The sequence below is a fragment of the Hippoglossus hippoglossus genome, chromosome 11 (assembly GCF_009819705.1).
Source record: "Hippoglossus hippoglossus isolate fHipHip1 chromosome 11, fHipHip1.pri, whole genome shotgun sequence".
In the NCBI taxonomy this organism is placed as follows: domain Eukaryota; kingdom Metazoa; phylum Chordata; class Actinopteri; order Pleuronectiformes; family Pleuronectidae; genus Hippoglossus; species Hippoglossus hippoglossus.
The window spans coordinates 11,721,167-11,747,461 of record NC_047161.1 but is presented as its reverse complement, the minus strand read 5'-3'; the positions used below and the strand labels follow the sequence as shown (position 1 = coordinate 11,747,461).

The 26,295-nt window shown below is 42.2% G+C and overlaps 2 protein-coding genes across 7 annotated transcripts in view; one reads left to right on the top strand and one right to left on the bottom strand.

Annotated features, from left to right (window-relative positions):
* The window catches only part of snx13 (sorting nexin 13), a 30,158-nt gene extending 5,857 nt beyond the window's left edge, over positions 1–24,301 (bottom strand). Inside the window, exons 1-25 of one of the 5 annotated variants that reach the window (XM_034600661.1) lie at positions 23,762–24,279; positions 14,028–14,140; positions 13,831–13,933; positions 13,556–13,645; positions 11,864–11,985; positions 11,640–11,758; positions 11,308–11,412; positions 11,099–11,187; positions 10,732–10,815; positions 10,366–10,504; positions 10,167–10,255; positions 9,844–9,943; positions 9,427–9,620; positions 9,023–9,127; positions 8,661–8,831; positions 8,479–8,548; positions 7,763–7,941; positions 7,561–7,668; positions 7,376–7,486; positions 6,585–6,755; positions 6,404–6,475; positions 6,169–6,314; positions 5,869–5,937; positions 5,672–5,784; positions 3,990–5,075 (exon numbers count right to left, since the gene is read on the bottom strand). In XM_034600661.1, the coding sequence (XP_034456552.1) occupies positions 4,840–5,075; positions 5,672–5,784; positions 5,869–5,937; positions 6,169–6,314; positions 6,404–6,475; positions 6,585–6,755; positions 7,376–7,486; positions 7,561–7,668; positions 7,763–7,941; positions 8,479–8,548; positions 8,661–8,831; positions 9,023–9,127; positions 9,427–9,620; positions 9,844–9,943; positions 10,167–10,255; positions 10,366–10,504; positions 10,732–10,815; positions 11,099–11,187; positions 11,308–11,412; positions 11,640–11,758; positions 11,864–11,985; positions 13,556–13,645; positions 13,831–13,933; positions 14,028–14,140; positions 23,762–23,809 (2,946 nt within the window). In that variant the 5' untranslated portion in view covers positions 23,810–24,279 and the 3' untranslated portion in view covers positions 3,990–4,839. Of the gene's footprint in view, positions 1–3,989; positions 5,076–5,671; positions 5,785–5,868; positions 5,938–6,168; positions 6,315–6,403; positions 6,476–6,584; positions 6,756–7,375; positions 7,487–7,560; positions 7,669–7,762; positions 7,942–8,478; positions 8,549–8,660; positions 8,832–9,022; positions 9,128–9,426; positions 9,621–9,843; positions 9,944–10,166; positions 10,256–10,365; positions 10,505–10,731; positions 10,816–11,098; positions 11,188–11,307; positions 11,413–11,639; positions 11,759–11,863; positions 11,986–13,555; positions 13,646–13,830; positions 13,934–14,027; positions 14,141–23,761 lie in introns of those variants that run through there. The other 4 variants (XM_034600663.1, XM_034600664.1, XM_034600665.1 and 1 more) reach the window with 4 other exon arrangements.
* Positions 585–2,114, top strand: LOC117770880 (distal membrane-arm assembly complex protein 1-like). 2 transcript variants are annotated; one of them, XM_034600678.1, is made up of 3 exons: positions 585–705; positions 824–1,069; positions 1,151–2,114. In XM_034600678.1, exons 1-3 carry the CDS (start codon positions 687–689, stop codon positions 1,231–1,233), a joined length of 348 nt encoding a protein of 115 aa, XP_034456569.1. In that variant the 5' UTR covers positions 585–686; the 3' UTR covers positions 1,234–2,114. The 2 variants fall into 2 exon arrangements, with proteins under 2 accessions (XP_034456569.1, XP_034456570.1); XM_034600679.1 differs by having other exon boundaries at positions 612–1,069.
* Positions 24,302–26,295: the final 1,994 nt, after the last annotated feature.

The window sequence follows — 26,295 nt, the reverse complement described above, 5'->3', positions numbered from 1 at the left end:
ATTTCCCTTTTTCTGTTTCACATCTTGACTCAAAAGTCTCAACCAATTTTACAGATAATAAATCTCAACACATCTTAACAATTGAACAGTTTTAGAATCACTTTCTTCCCCTCTTATATCCCACTCCCCCACTTTTTTCGTCTATTTCTCTCCCTTTCTCCGTCTCACTCCTCTGGTTCTCTCCCTTTGTTTTCTCTACCTGTATCGCTATCTTTCTTTTTCTTTCTACCGTCTTTTCATGTGTAACTTGCCTCTAACTCTCTCATCTGTCTGCACTGTAGAGTCGCAATGTTTACCGCCTGGAATGCACAGACTTGATTGGCTGAGTAGTATCACGTGGGATGGCTTAACTCGCATGCAATTGGTCTGTGCGTTTCCTCAGCCGCTAAACCACTACCGTATAGACTACAAAAGCTGCGCCGGTTACAAATAGAAGCGCCCCGTCAGGTTTTAAATCATAACCTTCTGTTTTGGCTGTAGATCCGTGTCCGTAGGGACGGCTTCTGGGTCCGGACTCGGACCGCGGTCCGCCTGTTAGTGACCTATGATCTACATGCATTAATAGATGTAAACAAAACTCTTATTTTGAAAATACAGGACAGGAAACTTGAGGTGAATCACCCGGAAGCACTTTTACAGATTTCACCTTTCCTGTCAACCAGCATGAACCAAACCTGGGACTTTAAATGAAAAGTGAGCTTTCCTGTGAGTGTTTAAATACTTTGAGCATTTGAAGGTATTTCTCTTTTGAAAAAGCAGGAAGCTCGACGTATTTCCTGTTTGTTTCCCCGCTCGTTTACTGTCTCCACGCGTTCTAAACCAGGGGATACATTAGCATTAGCACCTGAGCACAGCACAATGTCAACAGCACCGGAGGAACCGACAGGACGAGCCGCCGCCCCCGCGTCTCAGCCCGGCTCGAAGTTCAGGAGCTGCTGGAGCTGCCGGCTCGTCTCCGGAGGTGGTTTGATCCTGGCCGGAGCTTATGTGTTCATGGAGGCCCGGAACGTGATGCGACGATGCGGAACCACCTCCATGGGCACCGTGGCGCAGATCACCTTCGCTGCAAGTGAGTGGAAGAAGCCTGTTAGAGTGGGTCTCTGTGTATTTCAGGTGCAACATCACTGACACATCTGCGCTTGTGTCCCAGGTTTGGCTGCGTGGGGCATCGTCATCATCGCTGACCCGGTTGGAAAAGCGCAAAGAAAGGACGTGGGGACTCCGAGTACATAAATAAAAGTATTTACCAACACAGACTGAAAAGATGATCATGTGACACCGAGACAAATAAGACACTGCTTCCGGAAATGTGCAGATAAGTGTGACGAGCTGGCTTTTGTTCCAAGGGCATCCAGCAGGTTTGGAGTTTATCAGCTGCCTAAATTAAAATGGGAAGATGTCATGTATTTGACTAAAATGTTGTTTTGAAAGTGTTTGTCGTCATTGAAATGTTTTGCACATGCCTAATGAAAGTGTGGCAGCTGTGCACCAGTAATGGTTTGACGCGGATCACTTTCCACATCCTGCACTTTGGTTTAACGTAACTGATGCTCCCTCTGTTTCATTAATGCAACACTATGTAACTGTTACAGAGCAACAGCGCCCCCTGCAGCCACACATGGTGAATAATTCGGTTCAATCAGGGCTGTCTCTTTACAGTCTCCAAGCTCATCAGGACAGTCGGATGTAGTTTGCCCTCTGATCCAGCAGAGGGCGAGCACTGTCTGCTTGACCCTTTCCCTGCCCTCTCGACCGATCAGTAAAGTAAGCCTGTGATATGTACGAACATGGAGGACGCTGGCAAGATGTGGGAATGAAAGCGGCATCATTCTTTCTCTTCATAATCAGTGTGCGATCAAACTAACTATGGAGCTGCTATTTTAAGGTTATCAGGTAAAATAGTGTGGCTCTATGTTTTGACAGTGAGCCTGCACACACGGTGTTAGTCCTGGCGCCATAAATGCATCGGTCAAAGATGCTATAACTTGGACCTTTGGACAGAGTCCTGAAGCTCAAGGTTCTTCTCTGTCGGTAGTTTGTTTTTGCTGTGGCTGCTTGAATCATGTGAATTTATATTGTTTCTAAATATTTGAATAAAGAAACATTTTCAGTCACAGTTGAGGAACATTTCTACTTTACTTTCAAAGGCTCATTTACGCCTGTTGTTACTTTGGTGCTTGTGCTTTAAGTCTCCTTCAGTCACAATGAGTCAGGACTGAATGAAATGAAATAAGTCTGTATCATAAGACATTAAATTATTTTCAATGTGCTCTGAATTTGAACAGAGCCAACCACCTCATGGTACCTGAGATATAGACAATAGAAAAATCTATTATCTATATCCTCTACGCTGATTTGTAATATGGGGATATGCGATAAGCAGTGTTATATATAGATCTTCTGTGTTGAAGCCCCCCCGAGCGTCAGTTAACTGGTTTGTACTGGTGGGTGACTTGATACAGTAGCAGAGAACAGGGGTATAATCTTTTTGAAGCAGTTAAGGTCGGTGTGATGTGGAGGCACCAGACACCAGCTTCTCAGTGTGAGACGTCATCCGTGTGAGTGATGTCATGAACAAATACAGCAGCTACATAAGACACCGGACACACTGGGTCAGTTAGTCTGAGTAACCGTTTATTAGTGTTATACTGATCTGAGCACAGTTGCTCACAAGGAACAGTTTGATAAGCATAATGCAAAAAAACACCCTAAAGTCATTTTCAGTTGCGTAAAATGATCATGACATTCTGATTGATTTTTTTTTTTCTTAGGTTAAAGAAAAATATGAAAATAGAGTTGACAGTACATTTAGGCACACTATTAACACATACTGTACACAGATATGCACAATTTTCTTTATAATAGATTCATATATAGTGGGGGTTAAAAAAAGTGGGAAAAAAAACAACAAGCCTTCCTGTATGGAGAGGTGTGCAGAAAGTTAAAGGTGACGTCTCCTCCTCTACCGGTAAGAGAGGCTCCAGTTCATGTCCTCCCTCAGCCAATCAGAGTCCACCATTGCTGCTCAGTGTAAGCGAATCACAGCAGGCGATCGTGTCCCGTCCGACGGCTGCAGCAGAACGGGGCTCCGTCCAGCCAACGGGAGAGACCCTCGCACAGTTGCTACGGTAAGTGCTCATTAGCAGTGATTCCATTGGTCACAGGTCACAAAGCTCTCCCGTGAGTCTGAGTGACTATTGGACAGGCGGAAAGGGGCGGTCCCTCCAGCTGTCCGTTCACGACATCTGTTCACACTCGACAGAATGAGCTCTAATGCATAAAACGCCACTTACGAGTTAAATAGAAGCAGTTGTTTTGTGGCCGCCTCTGAGCTAGCTATGTCCCGATGAGCTAACAATCAGGCTGTGACACAAACCCCCCCCCCCCCTTCTGACACCACCCTGATCAATACCCAAAAACCCTCTCGAGTGGGTGAGGGATGAGTGGAAAATACTCCCCTCACACCCAAAACTAACAAACCACCGACTTATAAAACAAGTCTGTAAAATGAACATTGTATTGTTACAACAACGGAATGTTAAGTTGTTGGGATAAGAAGACGTTTCTGGGGACTTCTTTTGTGTTCTTTACTTTAAAAACAATGTGAATTACTTGTTCCAGTATACGATTCAAAATGCACATGCATTAAAGAACAAAAATATTGCACTAAATTAAATCTTCTCTGAATAAAAGTGATTAGGGATATTTCTCCATATCTCTATGTCGATCTCCTTGTAACGTTCAGTCATGTGGAGGAGAGCTCCCTCTAGTGTGCGTCTCTCGGTCAGTTTATACTCTATGTAGGTTTAAGGCTGGTTCACTCGCTCAGACTGGCACAGTTTCTGACTGAAGAGGGTTAGATCTTCGTGCCAGCCACACACACACACACACACACACACACACACACACACACACACACACACACACACACACACACACACACACACACACACACACACACACACACACACACACACACACACACACACACACACACACACACACACACACACACCGTGAGCTTTGGTCGTCACAGGTTATGACATTAGCGTTAAAGGGGAGGTGGCCTACTCTTTGAGGATCGTGGGCGGCACAGATGATGTCACACTTCGGACGAGCAAAAAAGGGGGAAAAAATATGAGTCAAGAGAAGCATTGAGGCTGGGAAAAAAAATGCTGACAATAAAAATAAAAATCATCCTTTCGACCCACATTTGTTCAGTCACATTTTTAAAAACAGCGCCTCTTCAACCCAGTGATATTGACATATTTGGTGCTGTGAAAACAAAATATAGATTTCGCAGTTGACATGTCTACAGCATTGAGGGTAGCTATAACGACGGCCAGCTTAATGATGGCAGACTGAGCTGGCTGAAAGACAGAAGAAACGGGAAGGGTAAGGCAAGGTGTGGGTCTACGCTATCTACTCCTGCAGTTTAAAAACAATACAGTATCTGTGGTCAGCTCTCTGGACCACGTGAAAGCAGCATCGACTGGCCCAGGATAAAGCTTGACAACTAAAAAGTCCAAAAAGGAGGGAGAAAAATATAGAAGCTAAAAGAAAAGACTGCCATGTTCAGTCTTGGTGCAAATTACAGGACTTGTGTTTGCGCATGTGTGTGTCACAGAGCGTGAGGAGGGCAGAGTCTGTTGTTCATCCTTCGGTTTTCAAAGAGACAATCGGCTTGATCATAGGAGTGTTGTTCACCAAAGAGTGTGAGCGAAGTGGAAGGGCAGAGATCACGCACACGCACACACACCTCAAGTCAAGCCCCCGCTCTCACCCTTCACTCCCAAGTCTGTGTGTGTCTAGTCGGTCCCGTTGCCTCGTCCTTTCCTGTCACCTCTTGAGAGAGGCCGATTTGAGTTTCTGGCTGTATCTGTGGATGCGCGGTGAGCGGGAGTGCAGCTTAACAAAGAGCTCGGGGAATTTGTACTGGGGGAACATTGTCTCCAAGAAGCCCTCCAGGAAAACGTAGACGAGCCGCCGGTTCATGGGTTGGTACTGGAACATGTCGAAGACGCGCAGGATGCCCTTTCTCGTGGTGTCCGCTCCAATGATGTGCTTCAGTTCATCTGGGGCAGAAAGAGAAATATGGAGTTAGTGGTGAAAAAGAAAAGAACTCTCATGGGTTAACCTTTGCCTCTTGTGTGTGGCTTTAGGGCAAGAATGAAGTTTAGTATGATTTAGTTAGACGACAAAGATATGAAGCTCAAAGCAAAAGAAAGTAAAGCGAGTATACCTGCCAATTGTTTACAAAGTGAAAGATACCGTACAGACTTTATAGTCCTACACTTCTTCTGCTTGTCCTCTGCCCTCAGGCCAGTTAACAGAGGCTGAACTCAGTTTTATTTCAGTCTTGGATGTCTTCAATAAAAAAGCTCAGAGAAGTGGCTGAGCACTAAGATTTATCAGAGACAAACAAGTCAGTCTTCACCCTGAAACTCTTCTTTTCTTGTAAAATTCAGGGTGAAAACTGGTTTGATACTTAAGTTCAAGTTAGTTCTCTATTATGTCTGCTTTGTCCTTCTCTAATGTATGGGCTCATTACTGCCCCCTAGGGCTAGCTAGAGTTTATGTTGTATGTACAGGAGAGGATACCTTAAAAATGAGGCGTAAGTGCATGGGGGCTGGCTGATGATAAAGTGTGTGTGTGTGTGTGTCTCTTCACCTGGCATGATACCCAGCAGGCTGGTCTTGGCAGCTACTCGTGTCCTCATGCGGATGCTCTTGTCCCGGCGGGGCGTTGTCTCAGCCAGTATACCGTTGGGCCAGTAGGAATCCCTGTGTGAAGACGGAGCTGATCCGTGTTAGTCCCAAGTCCTCTGACCAATCAGATGTATTTGAAAGAAAGGGGGTAGTCATTACCTGAACTTCTTGACATAGTCAGCCACCTGCTCTGGTGAAGTCAAGTAGTCCACATGATCCACGATTTTCCTACAGAGACAGATTATTCAGTGAATGATTCGAAAGCAACAAATAGCTCTTAAACCAAATGTGCAAGACTGTTAACATGTTGGTGATGAGATTAGTAATCAATAAAATATAGCTTGATGAGGGTAGAAACACTTTAATAGTCAACTAAATAAACAATCCATGACAGTATTATAGATATGTTTGTGCTTGCTGTACCTGTGGATATATAAAATACATCCTAGTGTTTCTAACCTGTTGATGGTGTCTCCATATGTCGCTCTGATGAGCTGCTGCAGCAGGTTCTTGATGTTCCTGCGCAGCCACTGATTTTTCTCCTTCAGGTCAAACACTTCATCCATCAGCAGCAGCATTACCCTCAGCGGGATGTTATCGTCCACCTGGACCAACAAGGCACACATTTAACATTTGACTGAAATCACAATAAAAAGAAAAAACGTGGCAACCAAACCAAGTCTGACTGACTCACGTTGTCATCGAGCTGCGCGGAGACTCGACAGTGTTCAGGGTCGATGTCTGACTTGGGGAGGAGTGGGGGCCCCTGGGAGAGCCGAGGAGAGACACTACATGGTCAGAGGTTGGAAGAACTAACATGGAGGCTTGTGGTTGATGATATTTTTTAAAATATCGTCAGTATTTGATGGTGTTACCTTCAGTATGGACTGTTTAAGGTCCTGACCCAGTCTTTCTGACATGCGTCCCATGTTGTCAGATACCTTGGTCATTCCTTCAGCCAGACTGTCCGGCAGGGCCTTCACCGCATTGGACACGTTCCTCATTGAGCTCTTCAGAGGATTTACAAATGTGTCTATCTGATGGGCCAATGAAACAAAAAGAAGGAAATGTATTTTATTGAGACAGTTACAAACCTCAGTGAGTCACAATAATCAAATAACTGCTGAATTAAAGATGAAATCGGAAGTCGGTACACATGTTCCGCAAAACACAGAACATAGAAAGGAAAGCATGTCCAGGGAAGTGCTAGTTACCTCCACCAAGGAGGTCATATGTTGGTTGGGTAGTTTTTTGTGAGCAGGATTATGCAAAAACTACAGAACAGATTTCAACAAAGTTAATGGAAGGATGGGACAAGAAAGAACCCATTAGATTTGGAAGCAGATGCAGTTAAGTAGGCAGATGCAGGATTTTGCTTTACTACTTTGACATTGATGTATAGGGCTGTTTTTTTTTACATTTTCACCATTAAAGATCTGATGCAACATTTAAGCTTTGATTCATGACTGAAAATACATATGTGTGCCTCTAGATTGACAACACTTAGTGGAATAATAATAATAATAATAATATTAAAAGCATTGTGTCAACAACATGTAAAGAATCTTTAAATCTTGCAACAAACATCACAAAACGTATTTGCAGTTATCTTGTTATAAATAAATTACACTGAAATGTTAAATATAGTTTAGAAAAGTCAAGTAACCTTTCGTGCGAACTCTCCTTTGCCCTTGCTGTAGGCCTTGTTTTCTAGGAAGTCGTAGACATAAGGAATCAGAGTTGGGCAGGCCTTCACCATCTCTGGGTTCATCAGCAACTGGAACACACACAAAAAGTTATTGATGTATACATAACGATCTAGGCCATTTATCTAATATATAAAATAATTACCTGTAGGTAAGCATTGAGGTCTTTTTTTCTCTTCTCTAAGAAGTCTCTGTCCATGTTGTTGAATGTCTTTTTTCCTGGCAGCTTGAGTATCGACGCCATGTTCTCAAACTAAAACAATACATACGGAGACAAACAAATTAATGTTGTTGCTTCACATTTTAACACTAATATTAACTTTTATTTAACTCTCACAAACACAAACCTGTTCAGTGATCCTCATATGGAAGTCATGGAAGTCTGAATAGCGGCGGTAGGTCTTCCAGCAGTCCTCGCTGCCATCCTGGTTGCGTCTGAACACAGTGATGGCGTACAGCGCGTAGGTCTTACCGTGGTCGTTGCAAACCCCTGCAGCACCCCAGAAGCCGGGGAGACAAGCGTCAGCTACGCCACGTGGTAACAAATCCCATGAGGGATTGGAGTACGAGGGGGTGGATGAAAGCAGAAGAAAGAAGGGAATGGAAAGAAAAGAATGTGTAGGTGCAAAGTGTGTGTGGGGGGAAAGAAGAACAAGCAGAAGAAAGAATGCAGTGCACAGAGAGTGAAAATGTGATAAAAAAAAAGGAAAATGTGGTAGACTGACAGGAAGGATGAGGGAGGGGGAGGAGGAAGGGAAAAGAAAGAACAGAAAAACAGTGAAGGTGACAGAATGAAAGAAATAAAAAGAACACTGGAACAGGATAAAAGTGACAGCAGACGCATGCAGCTGAACGGAGCTGGGAGGTGAAAAGTTGAAAGAAAGAACATGCAGGGTGGAGCTGGTCCGGACAGACTAACAGGTATGCATGAAACACTCCGCATACACAAGTTGTAAGAATCAAATCCTAAGTTTTCTTCACAACTCTTTATCGACAAACACTCAAACACAACGTTTATAAAAATGAGTGTATTTAGACTGTGTGTGTGTGTGTGTCTCTGTACCTGTGTCGGAGATGAAGGCATGAAGGTGCATAGATTCATCATGGCAGGAGTTGGACAAGTCGTCCAAAGACTAAAATCACAAGGAACAAGTACACCATAAACAACCAGAGGATGAACTACAAAAACGTAATGTCACATCAGGGTTTTTCTGAGCCCTGCAACAGGAACGGAAGACGACATACTAGGTTTATGCTTCCTGTGGGAGAGCCATTGAAAGACTCTCCATCGCCGTCGTCAGATCCCCGGTAACTTGGTTCTTTCAACATATCCAGCTCTGCGAGCATGCGGACGTACAGAGGGCTCTGCTTGAAGGAGGGGTAGTAGCGCTCATCACGTAGCATCATGTCATACACCTGTGGTAAAACACAGCATGTGTGAAACTGGTGGAACATTAAATAAAGAACTGAATATAAAGAAGAGAGAAGAAAAATGTGCATCTCTGCTTGAATCAATGAAAATAGCTTAAATTAAGATCCTTCAAGTGTCAGCATGGGTCATAAAATTCAGTCACACAGAAAAATCTCTGTTGAAAACATTGTTGTACCTGTCTCTGGATTTCGTCAAATATCTCCGGCGTGGGATCTTCCTTCTGCAGCTTCTCCCCAAGTTTAGTTACAGACTCCTCTTCCACCTGCACCCTGGGAGATGCCTGTTAAAGAAGAATGAATATTAGACGTGTGTCAGTAGATCATTTCTTACAATACGGAAAGAATTACTACAAAGCAGGTACGTATAAATAGTTAAACATCTGAGGGACCAAAACTAAACCAAAAAGTAGCCTACAAGATTTTACAGTAACATCATCTGAAACTTGACATGCAGGCAGTGAGGGTCACCATGAGCAAGAGTGAGGTGAAATACATGTGTCACCTCTCAAGGATTGTTTTGGAATAATATTTAATATGAGCAAGTAATGAGTTTGACTTGTGATCTTAAAATGCCTCCTACCTTTTCAGAGAGGTATTGTTCGAAGACACCGAGTGCAGCGGCCTTCAGCAGTCCTTTGGTGGCGCTGGGCTGCTTCTTGCCGTCTTTCTGCCAGCCCTGCATGGCCTCCAGCTGCTGCTGTGCCGTCACCCTGTAGCCCTCCACAGTGAGCCAGAAAAACAGCTCGGCCTGCGCCCCCGCTGCCTGCATGAAGTCTGAATCAACACACACAAACACATACAGTTATTCCTGTCTAAGGTTAGAAGGTTACATAAATACTTTGAATTATTGTGCCACTTCAATGACTAAATGTAACTTTGGCTTTGTCAAGTTCTTTCAATTTTGGAAATTTGAGAATTCGGAACAGCTCCAGAAATGTCAAAATGAAAAGAGCCACAAGTTTGAGGCTCCAGGAGTGTTTGGTATTTGCAGAATTACCCATGAAGAACTGCAGGGCTATGTTGTGGACGAGGATGTGATCCAGGGGGATAACACACAGCTTGCCGAAGTTGGCTGCCAGCTTCAAGGCGTCCACCTCCTACACAACCAGACACAGGAAAAGAAAAGTCTGAAAACTGTGTGTGAAAACTAAATGACATTGAGCAAAGGCAGCGGATGCTTGTGCAGACAATATTTAACAATCATACTAATAAATATAGATAAGCAGCTATCAAAACTGAATGCACTAAAATTAAGTAAAGTACATTTTTTATTGGATCCTCCAGTGTGAGAACTATGAAAAGTGTTTAGTGGTTTCTCACCTTGCCAGACTGCAGCCTCTGGATCCTGGTCTCACAAACCTTCTTCACAAACAGAAGACTGTTTATCTGGTTTTTGATCACATTGATGTCTAAGGGACAAAGAAACAATAAAGGAGATGAATGCAGGGCATTTTCAGAAGTCCTCTGTGCCTTACATGGCCAAATACTTTCATGAGTGTGTGTGAGTGCGAGCGCCCACCATCTCCAGCAGTGTCCAGGGAGCGGAGATACTGCAGCTCTTCCACCACCTTGTCCTTGACAGCCTCCAGCTCAGGAGGTTTGTCTGTCAACTTCAGTATGTTCATGAAGGCTTCATAGTTACAACTGGAGTCCCGAATCTACACAAGCACAAGCACACACACACACACACACACACACACACACACACACACACACACACACACACACACACACACACACACACACACACACACACACACACACACACACACACACACACACACACACACACACACACACACACGATTGCTCTCTTTTGTGATTATTTACACAAAAACAGCCAAAATCAGCTGATAGATAGAATGTATGTACGGCCAAATCTCACCATCCAGATGACAAACTGGTTGATGTAGTCCGGGTCGCTCAGCTGGTTGATCAGAGGAAGCAGCACACCACGAGCCAACACCTCCTAAAAAACCACCACAGTGAGATTCCAGTTACAAACATGACGTCACGTTGTCTGTTATGGTAATGTGGCTAATGTAGAAGCCTGTTGTTGAACCTAAGACTCAGAGAGGCTTGTGGCCGATAGCCAAACTGGCAGCACTTGCTGGTGACTCAACACAGACTTACTGTGTGATGAATGTGTGATTTCTTCATTCAAACCAGTGAATGAACACATGTTGAGATCATTTATTCTTTAAGTAAGTGTGAGATTGTATGTGTGTATACTGTTTCTTAAGTGTACTCACCCTTAGGAAGTATCTCATGTTCTTGTTGTGGAAATCTCCAGGAGGTAGTAACAGATACAGAAGCAACTCACACAAGTCCCGAAGGAAACCTGACACACACACAGCTTGTGATTAGGTTTACAATTACGATACAATGAGACGAAAACACATTTGTGTTCCGCGCAATGGTGTCAAATGTAAAACAAGACCGAATAAAGACGTGCGTTTACCTTCTTCGTCTTTGTTTGAAGTGCACACTACGTCTCGGCAAATCTTCCTCTCCATCTCCACCTCGGCTTCAAAGAACGAGTCCACCAGCTCCTCCGTTATGTCTCCTGTTCAGACATAACTCGTCATTGTCATCATCTCTGCTCAACTCTATGAAACAATTTTTTTGCCCCACAGTTGTAATCAAATCTTATTGTGTAGTCCATCAAAAGACAAAACACAAAACTCTGATTACGCTACAAAATACGCAATCATAGTCTGTGTTTAGGAAAATTCAGGAGACATGCTAATGATTAGTGAGGGATAGAGAGCAATCATGAATGTGTGTGCGTACTCTGCTTGTCCTCTCTGTCAGCGAGGCGATCCTGGGCTTTTCTGAAGACACGTAAATGGGTGGCAAAGTCGTCCACCAGGCGAGTGGTAAAGTAAGGCTGCCAGTCCACCTCTTTGGACCTTGACACACAAAAAGTAAAATAAATACAGAGCAGATTTGGTATAAAACCTTAAATATCGAAGCAGAAAGTGTCAGATATGGTTCAGAATGTGCTCGTCTTGTACCGTGTGGAGAACTGGACGAGTGCGTTCTGCAGTGTTTGTCTGATCTCCAATATAAAGGATTCATCTTCGCTCAGAGTGTAGTACCAGTACTGGATGTAGTCTCTCAGAGCGAACTGGATCACCTGCAGAGGAGAAGAACAGAGGAAAATGAAAAGTACAAATTTAATAGAGACGACCTTGGAGCCAGACTCAGGGGGATAACAAATACAGAGATGGGGGAGTTAAATAAATGATACAGAGTTGAATGAATAACTCTTCTTTGAAAGAAAATTGAATCTGTTGATCATCGTCTATAACAAACACCCAGGGTCAAAGACAATTGGGCTATTAGGTCTAAAGAAACCTGGACAAATCAATCATTTAGATGTTATTTGCTTAACACAACACAGATTTCAGCTGAATAGTTTGATTCAATCACATTTAACAAAACTAGAATGCTAGTGAGTAGATTGCATTCCTTTACCAAGGTCCAACAGTCCCTTCAAATTCAATCAAGGTGCACCACATTTCACACATTTATAGAAAGCAGTCCCCTGAATAAGCCAGATTTTTTTCATTAAGATCCATGATGTCGTCGCTGAGAAAATAGTGAAATTGTTGAAAAACGTCTGCTACGTTAAAGAAAGTGGGTTCTTCCCTGACTCATATCACATCTTTCCCCCAAGTTTTATGGTGATATGTCCAGTAGTTTTTGCGTAATGCTGCTTACAAGACTGCTTACAAACAAACCAACAAAAAATGGACAGGGGTGAAATCCCTCCTTGGCAGAGGTTATGACTGTCAGTATCTGTTGCTGATGTAGTGAGCTGCCGAGGGACAAAGGATTTGGTCACAGAATGCGTCATAAAAATCAAGATTGTTCTTCTTTTCGTAGAGAATGACACAGTTTTGCATGGTGTCATGTTAAGATGTGCAAGATCTCAAGGTTCACATGCTGCTGAAATGATTAGTGTGCATTCCTAGGGAGGAATGGAGAACAGAGACACCAGTAGAGAATCATCTGACCGTCTCAAACTGCTGAGTCTGCACTTACCTCTGCCAGCCATGTGGCTTTTACTGAGTGCTAAAAGCTTGGTTTTCTACTGTCAGTCTTGTAACCACAGTGACCAGAAGACTAAAGCCATTAACTTTGTGTCTGTGTTGACCAGCAACCTGACCATCATTTACAGGATCTTTTTACCTCAGTCATGGTTTCGGAACTTGTTGCAATGATGGTGCGTGGGCCAAGAAAAAACACATTACATTTCGAGTGGATCAGGACAAAAGGGCAGATCCAGGAATTTTTTTTATTACTTTCTTTAACATTGTGAGATAGGGCTTTTAAAACATTTCCCTGACTCTCCAGGGAATAATTCGGGGATTTGAGTGTGTGAAATTTGTTGCAGCTTGATTGAATTTAAGGGGACTGACTGTTGGCAGAGGAATGCGCTCTCAGTGCCATACTAGTTACAATTGTGTTAATCGGAGTACATCCCCAGCAGACAGCAGTTCAAAATAGAAAGAAATGCTTTAATATACGGTCAATCCTGTAGTGTTAAATGCACAGGAAGTCACAAAGTCTCTCTCACACACACACACACACACACACACACACACACACACACACACACACACACACACACACACACACACACACACACACACACACACACACACACACACACACACACACACACACACACACACACACACCTGTTGTAGTGGTTCATCTATAAAACTGGAGCCAGTCAATCTCCGGTCAATCCTTATGGGCTTCATTTCTAGCTTCATCTCATCCAATGTCTGAAAAAGAAATACACCAACACCATGACAAGAGAGATGTGGTGAAATGTGAGTAATCATATCAGCAAAAGCCTGATCTGCATGTAAACTGGCAGGCTGACATCAACAAAGAAAACAAAATACCGCCTAATGAATTGGTTCATGTAGGGGACATCAAAACCTGTGCTCATTTAAGCTCCTTTTACCTTCACTATACCAATCTGTGTGGGTGGCAAGTAAGAGTGCTCGCATTTCTCCAGGTGTTTCTCTGAGTTGATCTTTCCATAGAGCAGAGTGACCGCAAAGCCCCTGAAAAACAAGCGAGAGCAAGTTTAAACTGATCTGTCAGGCTCCTGTGGTTATAAATAGACACCAAGTGTGGCTGAGAAAACTCAATACTCACCCTCCAACAAAGCAGAAGATATAAAAGGCCAGGTAGAATATGGCAAAGGGTCCAAAGGTGACGAGGAACAGCACGACTCCAAGACCCCCCCATCCCCAGATGGATAGACTGGCCTGAAACACACATAAATCCAAAACACAGGATGAATACTCCATGAAAACGTGTTTATAATTTAACTGGTCGATATTCGATATTATTCATGTTTTTAAGGAACTGATCAAGGTGGGTTTTTTTACATTATTACTTGAGCCAACACGTAATTTCAGCTGGCTGATTTTATCTGCCATTATTGGCCTGTCACAGATAAAGTGTATATTGGTTGTGTTGTATGTTGTCAAACACAAACCAATATGAAAACATAATGCAGAAAAAAAATGCTCAAGGTAATTTTGAAATATTATCATCACATCGTGGGTCCAGCAGAGTGCGCTCTGACTCCATTATTTGCAAACTCAGCAATGAAGCAGAGCTCACATCACAGCTGAGCAGGCAATGATGTGGCGATATATAGAGATATATATATATATTTTTTGCTCCTTTAAATTAGCATCTGCCCCAAAACTCCAGCATCGGTCAAAGTGTACAGTAAAATTACATCACTCACAGAGCAGAAAAAAATTACTTCAACACTTTTTATGTCAGCACAGGAAAACATTATTTAAAAAGACACACTGTTGTATGCTGTATTGTTAGAGAGTATCACATGAAGACTGGGAGTGTGTGTGTGTGTGTGTGTGTGAGTCACATCCTATGGTTTTCCTGTTATTGTCACTGCAGGAAACCAAACTCCCACGTTTTCAAATTACTTACTCTAGTTGTTCCATTTTCAGTCCCATACTGTGACACTGCTGCAGATGGTGAAATGATACAATACCAGATAACTTAATTTAAATACACCAGTCGAGGAAAACAAGTCCTGACTGACAGAGTGGAGCTACCATCACTGTATAAGTATAGCACTGGCACAAACAGCAGAGCTAATACCCACTCAGTCCAGCTCAGTGCAGGCTGAGGGTTTTAAAACTGGAAGTGACCTCTATCATGACTGTTGTTGATGCTTTCACATCACAGAGGATAAGACTTCACTGTTTATTTTTCTCCTAATGACATCGAAAGCAGGTTATTCTCTCAGAGATGGCTGGATGCTAATTGCCATGGGAGACTGAATACTGTCTCCCTGTTCAATACGTCAACCTCCTGCTTAAATCACCTGCGTCCAAAGGACTAGGCTCCGTATATCCAGGAACTAGCCCTATACATATTGTATAGGTTCTTGGATATATGGAGCCCCCTACGATGCTTCAGGATAAGCAGGTAAAGACAATTTATATGGACACAGAATCACACACACACACACACACGTTGAATGCTCATATGTACCCAAGTTTGTCTGCCTGCAGGCTGATCTGCTTGCTATGTCATACCCAAACTCTTTCTCCCCACATTTCCTATCCATCTTCGTTGTCGCTATCAAATACAAAACAAAAATACCAGAAAAAAGATTTTTTTTAAGTTTTGTTGGAAAATTAGTTACTATGGGCTGATATATTATTGGAGGCCTCTTTTACACTCCTAAATCTTGATAATAGTATCAGCCCTATTGGTCGGGCCACAGTTAATATGAATAGGTGTGTGCGTTCTCATGCTGGGGGTTGGTACATGAGGGATGAGTCTCCACAAACCTATCTGTCCCCGCAGGTACAAGCCTGACCAATGAAACCAGACCATGCAGTGTCATGTGCTAATGTGAATAATGCGAGTCACACACTGTATCTCTCTCACACTTCAGCAGTGGAGCCGTCAGAGTGGTGTCGCTGACAGACTCAATGATTATCAGCAGCAACGATCTTCTGCTGCCCTACATTCATACCCAAGTTCCTCAGCACCTCCGCTGATGGAGCCAGATAGGGAGAGACAGAGCCTCCTCAGGACACTGGCACATTGTTTTCTCTGCCACTGCCAACTATGGACAACTGGATGACACACATTAAACTGGCTGCCAAGTGTGTCGGAAGCATGGGACAGCCAGATCACTATATACAGTATAGCATGACCACAGCACACAGGCAGGCTATTGAGAATCAGTGATGAAGAGATCACTATTTTGGTTATTTGTGAAGCAGATTTAGTTCAACCTGTGGCTCTACAAACATACAAATCCACAATTTTACTTACTCTTACAAATGTCCACTGAACAGTTTGTTGCATCCGCGTACTGCAGATGACAAACAATCCCATCACTAATTTAATCATTCAATGTGCGATCAAATACAGTAACTAAGTTTCAATAAACTCATAACAAATTTTGCTCAACTTCAATTTGAAATATCTCGCGAAAATCTAGAGGCAACACTGAACGGCTGCCAATGCACACGTGCGTTCCTCATGACCACCATGTCCCGATGAAGTTGTCATTTGTTTCCGCTCCCAATTCAGGTCATAAAATATGGAGATATCAACTATCAGCTCCAAGAACATGAGTGGTAGAGATACCAGCTGCTCAAAGGCAGTATACTACAGCATTACAAAGGTATCTTCATATTCTGCATATGAGAGATTCAAAATAGTTGGGGAAACCTACACACATAGTATTTCACCTGTGAAATAGATGCATAAACTGAACTTATTGTAAGATAGGTTGTCAATGGGAACAGGCTTCATAAAGCTGATAACAGTCAATTTAGTTTAAAAAAGGACTTGATTGGCTCCAGTTCAGATCAGATCAGCGTGTGACATCGGTCATCGCCACACACAACTGATTACACGGCAAAGCTGACACTGATGACTGTCAGTGGGATCGACTGACCTTGACTGTATTTACTCACCGGAAGCCCACAGCCAATTAGACAGGCTGAGATCAGGCCGAGACAAGACAGCAGTTTCCCACACAATGAGACTTTATTTGTGACAGTGGCCGACACGGGGTGCGTTTCTTAAAATAATCAATATTGAATTATCAAGTAAGACCATATATAAGGTGATCCACTGCAAATATTTCAACTGCCAAATACTTTGTGACGAACAAATCAGTGGCGTCATGTTGTTGTTGCTCTGCAATAACCAGATTATTCAGTTCTACACCCCACTTGAACAAGTCTCATGTGTTATATTAGTTGTGGAGCCTGACCAATATACATTTTTGGGGCAGATGCCGATGTTAAGGATTAAAAAAATGGTCCAATACCGATATATTGGCGGATGTATGTAAATAACCATGAACTTTATATCTGCCTTTGGTGTTTCATTATTTCAAATTTAGGAGATTTACGATAGTGTTTTCCTCTCTTCCTGTTAATATTGGCTTCCTCTGTGTGTGGATGGAAGTGGGTATTGTTTTCAATGTTTTGATTTCTTTTATTCTGTAAGGCACTTCGTGTGAAATTTTTTGTATGAAAAAAACTATACAAATAAAGTCTGATTGATTGATTATAAATATTACTATAACTATAATAAAACAAAAACACAAATAAATCAAACTTTTTAGTTAGTTTTCATATTTGCACATATTGGCAAACATAAATGCTGATATTCATATGTCTGTCAAAGGCTAATATCTTGTTATCAGCCAACGTTTTATCAGCAGACTGAGTAGTTTTTTTTAATTATCTGAGCTAACAGCACTAAGGAATCACATTTTTCTTCAGTGTAGAGACCAGCCTATTCAGACATACAATTTATTTTACAATTTGATTACTTTGGTTTAATGTGAGCACCACTATCGCTTGATGACTTCACAGCTTTCTCTTCTCATGCAAAACCGCTCCTCTAGTGACGCTTTTAAATGAAAATGTAACATGGCTGAGAACAGGCCACCCAGTAGAAATGTAGCTACGTTAACCAAATTCCTCCCCTATCTTATAGCGTTGAAGAAAGACAGTAAGGTTGGGGCCAAAAGCTGAGAGTAACCAATGTCTTTAGTGTGTTCGTAGACACTTGTGTCCAGGCTTCAGAATGTGTCCAAACTGGCTCGACTACCCTCTTTCTCATGTCACAACTGGTTGAGATAATGTCAATAATAGCAGGGTTGTGAGTACTGGAGCATAATAGGGCTGGTCAAAGAACATGACTACTATTACAGTTGAGCTATGTGTAGTAGAGAGACAAAGGTTATTATTCATAGGAAGTGTACACCCTAACACAATCATTCACACATACACATAATTCATCTGTAAAGAAATAGTAATGTCCTAACACTTCTAACGCCCGGGCCAAACCGGCTGAGCAGTGGTTCTGCTGCGTGTCACAACTACTTTCTGAGGTTTCTGGTATGACTACTGTATACACCTTGTAAAAAAGTAGTCCTGTGTACATTAATATATTTGACAATAAAATCCTTTTTAAAACAAATGAATGGATTCTGTCAACAGAAACGCTGCAGTGCTGCTATTTTGAAACGGGTAGGCTACAAGCAATATTGCAAATATATTTATATATATATATATATATATATATATATATATATATATATCTGAGAGAGATGAGCATTGAAACTATACTATTCTGCTGACCTCAAATCTCTAGAAACTCTTCTGTGGCTGAACCACAGCCAGTGTGGCCTGGTCATAAGACAACTAGAACACAGACATCAGCCACAATGTTGTCATCCTTTACAAGAAAAACAAATCCTACTCCAGGTACTGACTTTCATGCAAACCTCAAACAGACTGACCTTTAGAAACACATCCACTCTGTTTAGCTAGCACCCACACAGGAATCAAAGAGAGGGCATTTCTACTGTTGGCCGTGTTAAGAAGCTTTCAGCGGCAAATACTTGCTAAAACCTCTTTGTGTGACAACATAGACATGTGCCAGATACATCAGTCAGAGATGACTATATTATTTTGTAATTTTGAATTAATTCAAGCCTGATTCAGTGTGTGTAGGCTGGATTTGTGCAAGTCAACGGCAAACTGGGATTCCTCCAAGTGTTTTTGTAAGTGTAAGGTGACAAATAACAATGAATCCTGTCTGAGTCCATTGTAGTCAATTTCCTTAATAAGTATCTGGATGTAGTTCAGGTGGGTCTGGTCTGACGTCAATGGAGCCAGTGAGCAGCAGCAGCAGTGAATGTGGAGGCTATCAGTATGGATTAGTGGTGAGATGATGAGGCTGTGGAGGCTTTGCTTTGTAGGAGACATGATAACAGACACTCTTGAGTCATTACAGCTTACACAGGGTTTTAAACATGAACCATCTGTTCCAGTGATTAACACCAAAGCCCAACGGACACACACATCTCTACATCTAGGCAAATCCTTACGCAACCCACAATGAATAGACAAATAGAAACGGAAACGCAAGAAGTAGTACAGTCTTCAAACTAAATGTGAACACATGCAGACACACAAAAGTAAGTATTGATCTAAAGAAGGCTTGGGTGGCGTGTAGGCTGGACACCACGTCTTAAAATAAAGTCTTAGCATACATGATCAATGAAAGGTGTGTACATCATTAAAGAGCAGCATTTTTGGAGGCAGACTGCATTTTCACAGTGGCAAGGCTTTATGACGTGCTTTCTGCTGCTGGATGTCCTTGACTCCAGGCAAATTCAGACGTGCACAAACAGCTTCTTATCGGTGTTTATCATTTCCCAGATTTCAGGGCACAACTTAAAAACTGCTCAAGGGCAGATTTTTCTATATTTTGCAACCCATGCACTCAAGTCCACAAGCGCTGAGATGCAACCATGATCAGTGTGGTCACTGGGCGAGAGGTTAACTCAGCCCATTAAAGCTCTCCTGTGGGAGATCCACGGTTAATGCCTGTGAGAGGGAGAGAAAGTAAGAGGGGCTGACTAATCATGCCGGCCTAATCCACTAGAATTAATATGATAGAAAGAGCTGCCACATTAACCTTGAGAGGAAATCTCTAGAATGACCGGGGAATACAATCTGAAACTGTGCAATTAAAAGATATATGCCAACCTGGTAAAACTGCAACAGTACTGATAGTTACTTTCTAGTTTTATCATTCGTTTTTACATGAGGTAGGTTTATCATTGTAGTGTATTATGATCCAAATCTATGTTAACAGACATTTTACACTTCAGCTACATCCACACTACTATATTTAGTTTTATAAAACATAACTACTGATATGTTAACGCTAGCCACACTTCTCTGTTAGCATGGATGGGGATGATTACTGTTAGAGAGCTAAAACGATTTGGAAGACAGATTAGTTTTAGCTTTAAAACGGTGTCTTAGAAACGGAAACCTATTAGTATGGATTTAGTATTTAAGAAAGTATTGCAAAGTTTAGCTGTCCTGGCCTGGTTAGTCTCTCTGCATCAAAATAACTGTCAATCAGCTGAGAGTGACATTAGGGGCAAATGTTGTGTTTCACTTTTTGTTTTAGAGTAACACTTTTGTATACCATGTATAACACAAAAGTTATGGGACAAGAGTGTGGGTCTGACCACAATACTCTCTCTGAACCCAATCAAGCATGAGAGAAAACTTAGCAAGCCAAACCAGAATTTCTAAATGTTTGTCTGAACCGGGCTGACGGGTCCTGATGGTCTGGGGTCAGGTATCCAAATTCAATACTGAACCAGTCCCCTTGCAGAGTGGGGCTTTCCACATCATTTCATACCCCTTGTTTTGTAAAAGAAAACCAACAAAGGGTTATGTGTTTGATGAACAGAGTCGGGTGAGGCTGAGGGGTGGATAAAGATAGAGGTGGGGCTAGTTTATATTTCATAGATCCACACATACTAAATGAGGCAACATTTTACAGCCATGGACTGAAAATAACTTATTTTAAGGAACAGATATTACTTTCTGGGGCTGTGGTTCTTTTAACAACAGAGAAATAAATCAAATACAAATGTTGCTGACAACTTTGCCCTGCTGTGTGCTCATATATGCAGGTTGGCTGGAATCCTACTTGCCAGCATGTCTAACCCACTCTGTCATTTGAAGGCGGCCAGCCTTCTGACACTTTTCTGACAGCCCACACTGACAACACAACAGTGAGTGGAGCACACACTGGGAAAATCAAGCTGCTCATTATTTCCAAACCTGTGCTGTGCAGTACCTACTAACAAGCCCTTAGCTACCGTTGAGTGAAGGAACAAGTCCTACAGCAGGAGAGCGAACAGACAAGGCCTCAGTGACCAGCTCTTCAACCAACTCATGATGAACCCAGCACCTCTCACCTGATAAAAACACAACCTGAGGGGATTAGGTAAACTGAACTTCCTCTGTAATCACAGTAAAACATCTGGTGTTTGATAAGCAGAGTACTTCACCTTCCAAAGATGTGATAATATAACAAGTGGAGTATGCAAGTATATGCACACGCACAGCACTAACATTTGATTACAGGAGGTGGAGACAAAAATGTCACAGTGAAAATGGAAACATTTATGATCAGCACATTGGCCAGATTGTAATCTTTGGACCTGCTACACTTTGCAATGCAATTTAGACGACCTGTGGACAGCTGTAACTAAAAACAGACATGACTGCACAACAAATCCTAGGCTTTCCGATGTGTTAATGTGTGCATATAAACACGATGTGATACTGAAGGGCTACTTCAAAAAGAAAATTATATCACAATCTTTCTAAACTCTGATCTTTCTTCGCAATTTTAAAATGTGCTGTTGAGAATAGTAAGACTTGAAGTTTTTCTGTTTTGGGACCTCAGATGAATGTGTGTATTGTTTTTCCCCCAATCTATTTCTCCGTCCAGTCTTGTATGGACTGCTTTCTTCAGCTGTAGTCCAACAGTGTTAACTTCCATGTTACCCTGGGGAGGATGAAGTCAGCAACATACCACAGCTGAGACATGTCTCCTCCCCAGCTATCTCTTTTCATCGTCTAGTGAGAAGTGGATCCAGGAGGGCGTATATGGAGGTTTATATTATTCACCAAAGATCCTAGCCAACCCATCAGAATCACACGCCCTGCAACATCCCACCAACTGGAACACACAACCAAGCAAGACATGCTCCAACTGGGAATTCAACCCTGACCTCTGCAAATGTAGGCGGCTGCATCGCCCAGGCCGCACCAAATGCATTCATTCATTTAAGTTTAGCAGCTGTAGTAGTTTAAGACAAAATGACACAAACTATTACATGAAAGCGAGCAAAATCCTTCCTTAAGTGGTGACACAGGTCTAATTCTTATGCCAAATGTGAGTTGCATTCTGTATCTTAACATGACCTAATTTATTGAGGATTTATCTGGATTAGAGACACAGGTCTGAACAAGGCTTAATTCATGAGAGATGTCTGCATGAAAGGTGGCACACCTCTTGAAAGGTGTCACTTCTATTGACAGAAGGAAGGAGGGAGAGGTGGACTAGATGTCAAGCAGGCCTGAGGTGACAACGTGCTGGCCTAACATGTCCACCGAGCTTTGATTAGGACACCTTAATGAGATTTAGTCAGGGGTGAAAGGCACAGAGATAACTTTGCATGCACATGGTTGAACACACAATGCACCCACACCTCCCTACAACAAACCAACCCTGGTTGGAAAAGTGTATTCATAAATTTATGCAGGTATGCCATTCACTCTCGCCAGTTAATCACAACCAGGCAGAAAAAAAGTTCATACCAATGTCTACAGCTAAGCTTGGTCATACAAGCTAATGAGTAAAAAATACACGAGCAGCAGTTGAGCTACAAATTACTTAAATATGCTTTTAAATTAAATTACCTATAGATACAAATACGAGCAGGAAGGAAACAACTAAACGAAACTCAACCGTTGAGACAAAATCTAGGAGGTGACGCATACAGAGATTAGGCTTTCTATTAGCTGAGAGGCAACAGCATTCCTGTGCAGGAGCTTGGTTGATGATGAAGACAATAGTGTTGACTGAAAGGCCCCTCTATACAGAGTTTCTACATCTGTGCTCACCTTGGATCGTATATCAATAATAGCAATGACACTATATAGCTTCCTCGCAGGACTAACCCAACACAACAATCATTCACTTCAGACTAAAGGTTAGCCGTGAACAAGATTTCACAAAGAGCAACTGTAGTTTAACACCTGACTGCGCTTCAGGCAGACATTACTAGTCCCTGTCAGACACAAAGAATAGTGCAGTGGCAGCTGAAGCCTCATTACAGAGGCTAAACCTGTACTTAGACTGCTGGAGAGGTGCCTGGATGTGGGGAGGTCACCTGTAGCTCAGGTGAGGTGGAAACTGTAGTGAGAAAAGTGTCTGCGCCAACTCCACTCACAGGATCTGTGAGTTACAATACGTGTCAGCAGATGACCAGGGTATGGTGAAAGTCAGGGCCCCAGTGTGTGCATTGAGAAAGTGCATCACGTGAGAGCTGTGGCATAAAAACTACAATGTCATAGCAAGTCACGCGAGCGACCACAGAGCCAAAGCTAATCTCTTCAATCACAGACGAGCTATACTGGTTTAAAGACTATTACAAGACAGGCCTGTGTTAGGCAAGTTGTTTGTGTCTGACAGGAGAATGACACTGGTCTCACTATGATGGACAGCCTGGCTACTCACTGGCTGTGTGTTACTGTGTATAAACGTCTCAGACTTCCCCCTGAAGTTAAAGTAAAATGATCAGGAGGTGACAAAACACCGACTATTAGCCGGCACTGCTCAGCATGCGTGTTACCAATGGGAAATGTGAGCTAACTGTAGTAAACCCACAACTGTGCCAGCACCAAACAGATCACTTTCATTCGCCTTCAACATGAGGTGTTAGCTTCAGTAGCCGTGCATTGAGCTAACGCCCAGCTCACCTGTGTTTGTTGTGATGTAGAAATTCGTTCTCGAGGGTCGTTACTCATAATCTAAACGCATACTACCGACACTGCCTGTGTCGAGCTAATTCAAGCACGGTGTTGACAGTGCGCACATCCTAAGATCATCGTATTAACGTAGCGTTAGCCGTGTAATCCCGGGGCTGACCGCCACTTATAGCAGGCGAGCAGCGCGGCCACGTCCCGTCCTCTCCCCGGCTGACAAGCTGAGTGTTTACCTGCGGGGTTAGCGCTACACGACGTTAGCCGCTACAAGCTAACTAGCCGCGTTAGCCCACCGCTGGAAAACAAACTACTTGCGGGGACACGCGCGTCGGTTTCGCCGGCGCTGGCTTACCTCTGCGAGCATCGTCTAAAAGGCTGTTAGTGCGGAGGCTGCGGCTAACCCCGCCACATTGTAACATGCGAGGAGGAGGTTGTTTCGTCGGGTTAAAAGCGCTCGTATTTCCAATCTCCGTACTCTCCCCGGAGCGTCGCCATGTTTGCCAGGTTTACGTCTCGGGTGCCCCGTTTCCGGACGTCGCAGTGTGATTGGCTGAGAAGTGATGACGCAGAAACACACCCGTGACTGATTGACAGACACATGTGCAGTGAGAGTGATCATCCACAATTAAATTATAATATAATATAATATAATATAATATATCACCATTACTGACAAACATAATGTATATGTAGCCTATACAAAATGTATATGTATATTTATCTGAAGGAAAATTTGTATATATGTGAATACGCACTGACAAAAAGTAAAATGTTATTGTTTAACAGTATATGTATATGTACCCTGATGTATGTATGTATGTATAAAATAGTTATTGTTCCTTAGTTTATCCTCCTCTGTTTTTGTTATAAACAACAATGCAAATCTGTTTATATTTGATTTTGGGTATAAAGATGTTTGAGTTTGTATGTACATAGCCTTATTCTTATTATTTATATTGTATTTATTATTACATATATATTTTTGTACATTATATACAATATAGAGCACAGGTTAACAACATATTTATAGATGTACAGGAAGCTAGTTAAGTACAAGATAAGTACTAATTAATGACTTATGGAGAAGAGGTAAGATTAAATAAGTTTGTACGTATATATGTACACGTATGCATATGGGTATGTCACTATATGTATATGTGAGTTGACCGGACACAAAATATATATGTATGTGTACTCACTGACTAAAGTACAATTTAGTTATTTATTTTACTTCATGTGTATCTGACAGAATCGGCACAAAGGAGCCACAAATGGTGGAACATCCCTAAGCACATGTACTTTACTTGTGTACTTTCATCATGCTTTACACTTTATTCCATGGCAACATAAAATATTGTGGCTGACTTTTTACTTTACACTATTTAATTAATAACCAATTAGTTTCTTAACTGATACATATTATTACACACAAAACATAAGATCAATTTGAGTATTTTTTGTGATAGATTAAACTAAACAGAAAAAATGTAAGTAGTCGAAATAATGGCATCAACTTGCTGCCATCAATAACAAAAAAATAAATATTGCAACATTCACAGCATCAATTTATATGCATTTTTTATATTTTTAACTTTAAATATATTTTGGGTTATGTTCCCTTTACATAAAAAAAAGATGAATAATCTTTAGAAAGTCATTTTGATGATAAGTGAATGATCTCAATACGTCTTTATATGCTTTAATAATAAGTAGCTCCTTGATATTCGTCACACAGGTCAAAGGAAGTGCCTTATTAAGAGTCAGAGCAGGAGAGAATAGAGAGCAGTGGGATCACATGGTTGACCAGTGGCTATCTGCAAACCTGGTGATAATGCATTATGCATTGGCCCAGTGGCACCTTCATTAACCTCAGCTGAACCTCACACTGCCTGGCAAAGAGCGAGCAGGGAGCGGGGGGGCATGGAAAGAGGAAGAGACAAAGAGTGACGGCAAAAGATTGTTAGCTGCAAGAGATCACTCCCTCTCTCTCTCTGTTGCTTCTCCACATCCAGGTGAGCGGAGCACACACCAGGGTGCCCATTCTTCTGACACCCAGGTCACCCAGAGGTGCTCAAAAAAGAGGCCTCTCATGTTTCTTGTTTCTCTTTCTCCCTCCCGCTGTCTTTCTACGTCTTTCTCTGTCAGTCTGTTGCTGTCACACACCCCACTGAAACACACATGCAAATTATGACAGTGGACTTTACACCCAAACTTAACGAGCTACTGTTCTGCCTCAGAGCCTGTTATGAGCAATGCACATACAAAAACTATTTATATATATGTATGTTTGCATCCAGTTCAGTGAAATAATTGAGTGTAAGTGATTATTTAATACAGTAGTGACTTATCACTATGATCAAACAGTTTTGCATGTGTGCTCATCTTGGCACCATTTGGTTATTTTTCCAAAGCAAAGTGTGAGTTTTCATAGAAGGCCAAGCTATTGGGCCTCCAACCTGCAGTGCTTGATCTGTGACACTAGAGGTCCCTGCTGATCCATCTTAAACAGCTGTTTCAGTGGGTGGCTG